Raw genomic sequence first — 8,409 nt, forward strand, 5'->3', positions numbered from 1 at the left:
GCGACGTCGTGCGAAATGCATGGCTTTCGGCGAATTTAAACGCTAGGCACGGTCAGATCGATCTCGACAACGTCGATTCTAGGGCAAATGTACACGCGTCCCGTCTTCCAAGAACAACGGGATATTTAACGAGAGATCAATTAACGTGGCAGGGTAAGGCCTTATTTTCACTTGCGATTAGTCGCGCGCGACTATAAAATCCATTGTCGGATAAGGCAGAGTTTCCATTCACGCTGTCGCGACTAAGGAACGTGCGCCTCCGCAAAGTCAAGGTGCGATACACCGTCACAGATCAGTCGTGTCACGCGCGCGACTACAAAGAGGCAGACGTACAATATGGAATACATATACAATACGTACTATACCTGGAACAATCGAGCGCTACTGAATGTCATTTTGCTGCTAGAACGCGCGAGGAGTATGTTTTAGTATATGATACTATTAACTTGTAATGCTATATAATACGATATAGCGATGACAGTAGTAATGCTGTAATACGTACAATACTACGAGTTATAATGCCTTTGATATAAATAAATAATCTTATGAAACATTTTCTACCGTAATATGCTAGACAAATTAATGATTTTATTTATGTTCTTCGGATCTGCCAACTTTTTTATTGGCTATAGCTTTTTCACGTTAAATAGGTTAGTAACTTTTTATAAAATATACCACGACAGATCGATTAACGCGTTAAAAAATGTATAGTTCAATGCGAACGAATAAAGTTGATCTTCGTTTGAGAGGTTCGAACAATTTTCGCAACACATTCACGAAGATTCGAATTAACGCAAGATTTACGACACGCTCAGGGACGATTGGCTGTTCTCGAAAGAAAGATTTAATTTTCTACCATGTGTGTAGCGACGCTCGTATGGTATACGATTTCGCAGTAATTTCAACATACAGCATGTATTTTCAAATTTTCTGCTTTTCGCTTTACGTGCCATAAATCTCGTCACCGCGACGTGCGGTGGTGTCGCTGCGCCTGAAACGCAGTACTACAAATCCCTTTGCAAAAGTATACCCGTGATCAAAAAATTGTTTGCGGATGAACGATTACACGTTCGGGTCGTGATGTAGCGATTATTTCAACATTTTCATACCTCCAATAATTTTGTAATTGTACGTAACTGAATATACTCATCGTTTATATATTCCTCGATGATTTATTTATACATACGAATAAACAAAGCAAAATATATCGATGATTCTGCACCAGCAACGGCATAAATATAGATGCTAACTTCCTGAAGCAGACGGGAAATGTTCTTTTAAGCATGGGGCACATTTTTCACGTCCATGATGATACCGATGGTCTGCCGGAAACTACGGCGTCGTCGCAACTAGTCGCAAGTGGAAATAAGTCCTAAAACGAGCCAACGATTCTCAAATATTTCGTGAAACTTACCGTTAACAACGTGCACCTTAATGCTGCTGGGATTCGCGTTGCTCGGTTCACAGGTATAGATGCCGGAGTCGCTCAGCACCGCTTTCTGGATCATTAAACGACTCGTCGTTTCAGGACCCTTCTCCGTCACCAGGCTAATGCCTCCGCGCGGTGAGTCAAAGTTAATTACCTGGACCAAAAGATAAACGCATATTTATTTATTTCTCGTCCTTTAGTCTTCGCTAGTGCGCGCATAATCTTATTCAAAGCGAAACGTCCGAAAGTAAAATTTAACAACAGCGTGTTATTCGCTTTAAGGAGAATGTTTGTGCAATGGTGGGTTTACACCGAGCGAGGGAATATTCGTTCGCTCCTAGCTCTAGCAAATTATAAAACGAAAACCTATCGTTGCCCTACGTGTTTGCCAAGATGTAAAAATACGCGGGTCAATACGAACTATGGATTCTGGGAATGCCTTGCAACGTGGCGGATGTTCCTGCACGCGCTGTCTCTAAGCGCGCGGCCATTCGCAACAAACAACGATGTCACCACGCCCAGTGACAAAGCCTCGCGTATATCTCATCATAAATATAGCCGCAAATCAGAGCAGAAGATAAAAGAGTATTGAGCAGTCACCGATCGACTGTCACGATCTTCAGGCCCGCTATTCGCAACGCGTCAACGAGTTAGCCGCGACTATTACGGTTTAAGTAATTCGAGGTCGTTGTTGCCGTACATAGGTCGCGTCCTACGATTGGTTAAAATAAAAACATGTTCGGCTTTAATACGGAGACTCGCGTTTATTCGTTCCGTAACGTGGCTATCCCGAACCACTTCACAGCTATTTGGAAAAATGAAAAATTTAAATCACTAAAGCGAGTGAAATCGAATGGTGTCTTGTTTCTTTTCCGGATTAGGTCTGGATTACTCTGCTACGTAGGAAAAATTGCATTCGTTCGTTGTACAGAAAGCGTACTGGATTTTGTAAAAAGACACTTGTAAACCGAAAATAAGATAAAGTCGCAATGCATTCGCGTAAGCTGAATGGAAGCGCATTACGGAAAGGTATCGTTCTTTTTTGTCCGGTTTGACGTGCGCGTTTGCCAACGTTGGAAAAATATTATTTAACGCGAAAAGGTTTGAACGTAGGTTTGCATTGGAGGGAAACGTTTCACTGAATTGTATTTACTCTTCAATCAGTAGATTTAATAGAATGCACAACAGAACTCGTTTAAAGGGAAAGAAATACGAGAGTTTTATAAAAATATGCGTCAACTCTGTTAACTTTATTTACAGAACGTAACGACTAAATATTAATGTGTTCGTTTACTTAAGCCACGGCGATTACGATACTTTCGGAGTTTGAGAATTAACGTCGTCGACAAATAAAAAAAGACAGTATGCTACACAGCTTACGCGCGAAGAAGGTTCATCGACCGAAAAATTTGCTATGCTACTAATTAAAATATACCACGTTCCGTTAAAGAAAGAAAAACATTGTAGTAGCAAGTTAGATTACTCTTTTAATAAAATATCATCTCTCCTATATCGAGTTCCGTGTGTAACGTTTCTCTATTATGCAACTTTTGCATAATGCGATTACAATGAAGTTGGATTAAAATAATTAATAAGAGCACATTAAGCAGCACGAATCGAACGAAAACTATTCAAACGATTCGAATTACAGCTTGAATATATGGCGATATACTCGCCAATTTTGACCTATTTTGGTGCTATTATTATTATTAAAGAGAATTTGTATACATACATACATACATACACACACTTCCTGCCACGTGTCGATTTTTACGCTATGGGTACTCGAGATAAGAAAAGGACACCACCATCGGAATAAACAGAACACGAAGGGGTTGGGCGACGCCGCAATGCATGGCTACGACGACATTTCGACATCACCGTCGTCAGTGATTCGACAGTATCAAGGGGAGAGCGGAGCCCTATTGTTAGATTATCTTAGACCAGTGGCGGCTTACGGATTTCGTACTTAGCATGTTGCGTGCCACACGCACGTGTAATCATAAACAGTCTGAAATTATTAAATCGGCTCGACGATATTTTTGGTTGCGAACATGCCAATAACATGCCTGGTGTTGTGTATGGAGCAGCTTTTCTTCCCTTGGTTGTCCGAACGGTAGTCGAATCAGGAGTAAACGTTTCCAGTGTTTTAATTTGAATCTTTTCTTTAAAAAGTCGCGCAGACAATGGTCGTCTCAACAAAGAATCCAGCGAATTCGTTTTTAAGGATCGATATCTTCGCGTATTAAATTAAGGTACGAATTAAATCAGCACGGTGAAAAGAAGAACTTTGAAAGATTCATGGCAACCGCAGAAACGAGTACGACGCGCGACACTGACTGCAGCAGCGAACGGAACATCTTGAACGATGAAAAAGGATACGAGATGGCGAGGGAAGATATTTACGGTTACAATGATACAATGGACAGCGATAGACTTCGGCGTAGAAGTGATTTCCAAATGTTGTGTCCGTATCCGACGAGCAGAAGGTAAAGCTGCGAGTTGGATACGGTCGTCCACGCATGCTTCGTCTATGCAAGGAATCAATTCGGCCTGTCGGTGAGCCACGAAGAAATAACAGCGTAAAACGAAAATTATAATACCGTCGGTTCTGCGTAAATATTTCAACGTGCTGCAGCATGCCAGCACGTACCGAGTGGCCTTTATCGTATCGAGACACTTGCGTTTTCGAATATTTATTGGAATTTTTCTTCCAGCATATACATTCGTATATTGTATCGTATTTTGCTAGCTTTGGAGCAACGCTCGAACAATATTGAACGAAAACTATGTATATTCCTACGTAGCTTTTTAAACTTGACGGCACGAAAAATCTTCGAACCGTCGACTAACGTTCCTTTAAAAACAAAGCGACGATGTTCGTTTCTACGTCGAGTTCGATCGAAACACCGGCAAACTGGCAAATTACTGTCAATAGGAAGTTTCGCGACATACGAAAAGAGAGCGTAGCAAAGATTTAGTCGAGTAACTTTGCACGATCCCGTATTCGAGGCAAAACGCGTCGTCGCGATACTCCGCGCGGTAACTATGGATTCGGATTGCAGTCGGTGGGCGGCGTGCATACAGTTAAAAAGGAACAATATTGGATCCCAAGGTATATCCAACTTTTGGTTCGCAATCATTTCCTCGAAGCTGCCGTAGCTGCTTTCTCATATTCCCGTGGAAACTATCCCCTCCCAGTGGATTCTCACACTGTCGTGTAATACCGTTGCCTCGTACGAAGACAAAAGGTATTCTGCTCCAAGGTTTGCAAGAAGAATGGTAAAAAGATAGGTACATGGATGTATGTGAGCTGCGTTTCCCTCGACGTATTCCCTTTGAGCCGGTACAAAGAACTTTGCGAGCACGTAAAATGAACGGCGAATACCCGGCTCACCGTACTCCGAACCCGACATTAACTATACGTCGCACATAATATTATCGCGTTACGCGTACGTCTTATTCGCATCTGACAGGTGAATTTGCCACGTAGTTAAATTTGGAATCGTTAAATTCGCGATAATTGATAATTATTCTGGTAATACCCACCTCGGTGTTGTGACTCCAGATCATCATGGGCGGTGGTTCCGGAGCATATTTTACGACGCAAGTTAGATTGATGGTGCTACCCTTATTCACGAATAGGTCGGGAGCTCCGATGATGATGGTAATCGGCTCTGAAACCAAATTTTTAGCTTTAGAATTTTTCGTCCGATTTGGAAAGGTTATTGGCGGCAGGTAGATAGATACGAACGTAAATGCAAATGTCGATATTTTCATAGACGGAATTTATACGAGAAAAAACGTACTTTCAAACAAAGAATCTAAATTTGTTTCGAGATTTAAATTAATTGCGGTTCGGAACGTTACTTAAACGTCACGTTGCACGATTGTAACGACGATCGAGTTAAATTTCCATCCATTCGCAGTAAATTACGAACAGAAATCCTGGCAAACTATACGAAGTTTCTTCTAATTCGAACAATTAAAAAGATATTAGAACGACTACGTGGTAGAAAGAAATTGAAAAAAAAAGAAACAATAGCACGGGTGATCAAAGTTAGCGCGACAAAATGAAACGTTCGATATTTTTATCGTTGCGCGAAACGTAGAAACGGAAGTGTTGGGTAACGTTTTCGGGTCAAGTCTGTGTGATAAGATCCTCTCATTTAATAGTACGGCGCGGTTAGGATATCAGGCCAGTCATTAACGGTGTACCTGCGAGGATATACGAGCTCGCAGACGGCCTGGTTTCACCTGCTTTGTACGCCCGTGTAAAATCTTTCCATGAATTTCGTACGTATCCTCGATTAGCCCCTTTCGCACCTCCGCTACACACGGCCGCATCTACGTTAAATTCAATTTCAAGCACACCGATCATAGATATACACCAGCTTACGCCTCGTTCACATTTTCTTTCTCTTTCGATAACGGTGTCTCTTCGATCTTCCAGGCGAAGGCTATCTCTGGTCTTTTCAAGCGTCCATATCTTTTTCAAATTTCTCTAGACTAGCGTGTTTTAAAAATTTCTCAAGTTTCAGGCAAATATACAGGGTGGTTGGTAACTGGTGCTCCAAGCGGAAAGGGGGTGATTCTACGCGAAAAAAGAAGTCGAAAATATAGAATAACAATTTTTCGTTCGAGGCTTTGTTTTCGAGAAAATCGACTTTGAATTTTCGCTCGGTACGCGTGTACTTCATCACGTCTCGTTATAACGGATCTCACTGTAGATCGTTGTTTCGATTGACGTTATTTTTTAATTTAAAAAATTTTTAAATTTTTAAATATTTAAATTTTTAAATTTTTAAATTTTTAAATTTTTAAATTTTTAAATTTTTAAATTTTTAAATTTTTAAATTTTTAAATTTTTAAATTTTTAAATTTTTAAATTTTTAAATTTTTATTCTATATCTTCGACTTCTTTCTTCGCGTAGAATCACCCCCTTTCCGCTTGTACCACCAGTTACCAACCACCCTGTATAACTCCAAGGATACTGTAAATTATAAAACGGTGAATTTGAAATTCTTCTCGGAATAAGATACGAATTACGAAGATATTTGCTGTGACTGGTTGTTCGCTATCGCGTAACGTTAGCGGTTTATTTTAATAACGGAATAACATATCGCGATTGATGAAATAACTGATCCCTATATCGCGCAGTTCATTAAATTGGTGAGATATTGGCGTTAACCGCAAATGCGAATACATATTGCGATGCTCTCGTATTTATGATGCCCCCAAGGCATGCGTCAACTTTCAAACTGAATAACGATCCTAATCCTATTAAAACGAATTCTGTTGCAGTTTATTCTACAATTTTGCGTCGTATCGATCGAAACTTGGAAATCTATGGAATAATCTTTGAATGGAATAACTCGCGTCCAAACGTAACGAGATTACCTGGCAATTACACATAGGTATGTATACCTTGGTTAAAGCGTGTACCGTCCATCTACCTATAACAAAACGAGTATACTGCAAATGCTTTGAAACGGCTTAATATTTCTTTCGCGTGTTTGCGTTTGTACGAGTATCGTTCGACCCGATCCGACCTGACCCGAGTCAACGTGACGCAACGCGGCCTGTGTATGAAAAGCAAAAATAGACGAGCTAAAGATCAAAATTCACTGTTGCACGGAGACTATACCGCGTTTCCTCGAGCTTACCGACTATCGTTAGATAAACGGGATGACCGATAGGAGGTGTCGTTGATATTTGGCACTCGTAAATCCCGGAGTCTTTCTGCTGTGGATATCGTATCCTTAACGTCCATTCTTCGGCGTGAGGCAGGTGTAGCGCTTCGAAACGTTGATCGCTCGTATACGTATAACGGCCAACCGTTAGCAGGTGTATATCCCGATGCCTTACCCACGAAACCTGTAACAGAATGTCACGATGACGTTCTATCGCGATGAATCGCTCGAGAACGATTTTCAGAAGACGTAAAAATCGAAGATAAACTAGGCCAGGTTGGTCGAACGTGGAAATTTTTGCGATTACTCGATCGAGCAGATGCATCTCTCCATAGAACCGATAAAAAAAACTTGTTACGTAGATTGCGGTCACGCGTGTGTCGCGCTACATCGGAAATCAGTTGTACGAGTTCCACGTTTATAGGTAATTCAATCGACGCGTTTCAAACTACGACCAACGATATCAATGAGTCGTAGTTGTAATTTCGTGCAGCGCGTTCTTTAGGTAATACGTCTGTTAAAAATCGATCGAGACGTCGCAACGACTTTATCCATTCTCCGATTGCGAGAATAAAGATCGTGAACTCGAAAACAAACGTTCGTTAAACATTCGGCCAGTCAATGATTCTAACTGGATGATTCCCTAGAGTCTGTAGCAACGCGCTGCATCAAAGAAACGTTTTTTGCACAAACGTGCCTGAAACCGAGGTAGGAAATGCAACGATGAACGAAATCGATGGCGTGAGATACTATAAATGTGATTTTTTAAGCTGTTCTAGTTGTTTCAATAATTTTTAGACATTGATCGAGTTCGAGGTATCGAAGCAGGGAAAGAAAGAGTCGTTGATTCGATTGTGCGGTGGAGTTTCGGGAGATCCTGACAAATGGAATCGGATAAACTCGGATTACTCTTGAACGGACGTCGACGGATCAAGAGGAGTCTTGTAATTTGGAATTAAAGGAAAGCAACAGGGGTACGAAGAAGCTGGCGGTGGCGTGGTGGTTCGTCGCGACGCGGCGTGTCACGACGTGGAGCGTTGAGGATCCTTTCGAGGGTATTTCGTTCTAGGTGTGCTCCGTCACGGGCGCATAAACCAATTTCCCATAACGACACTGGCACTCGAGGCGAGTATGACGTCACCATGGAGATTCGGTATTGTCCTACGTCGGCCGCAAACCTGGCAGCTGTGGGAGCCTACGAGTTCTCGAGGTGACATCGGTGTGTCATCGGCATTAGCCGAGCTATTGTTTGTTGAGATCCAACCGAAATCTATGCAGCTCGCGCG

The 8,409-nt window shown here is 41.6% G+C and overlaps 1 protein-coding gene across 1 annotated transcript in view; it reads right to left on the reverse strand.

Moving 5' to 3' along the window:
* Window positions 1–8,409, reverse strand: part of LOC100749600 (zwei Ig domain protein zig-8) — a 24,996-nt gene that overhangs the window by 1,733 nt on the left and 14,854 nt on the right. Inside the window, exons 4-6 of the mRNA XM_012387999.3 lie at window positions 7,097–7,307; window positions 4,979–5,106; window positions 1,415–1,583 (exon numbers count right to left, since the gene is read on the reverse strand). Coding sequence (XP_012243422.1) covers window positions 1,415–1,583; window positions 4,979–5,106; window positions 7,097–7,307 — 508 coding nt within the window. The remainder of the gene's footprint in view (window positions 1–1,414; window positions 1,584–4,978; window positions 5,107–7,096; window positions 7,308–8,409) is intronic.

This window comes from Bombus impatiens, unplaced genomic scaffold (genome assembly GCF_000188095.3).
Source record: "Bombus impatiens unplaced genomic scaffold, BIMP_2.2 scf_0504, whole genome shotgun sequence".
Taxonomy (NCBI): domain Eukaryota; kingdom Metazoa; phylum Arthropoda; class Insecta; order Hymenoptera; family Apidae; genus Bombus; species Bombus impatiens.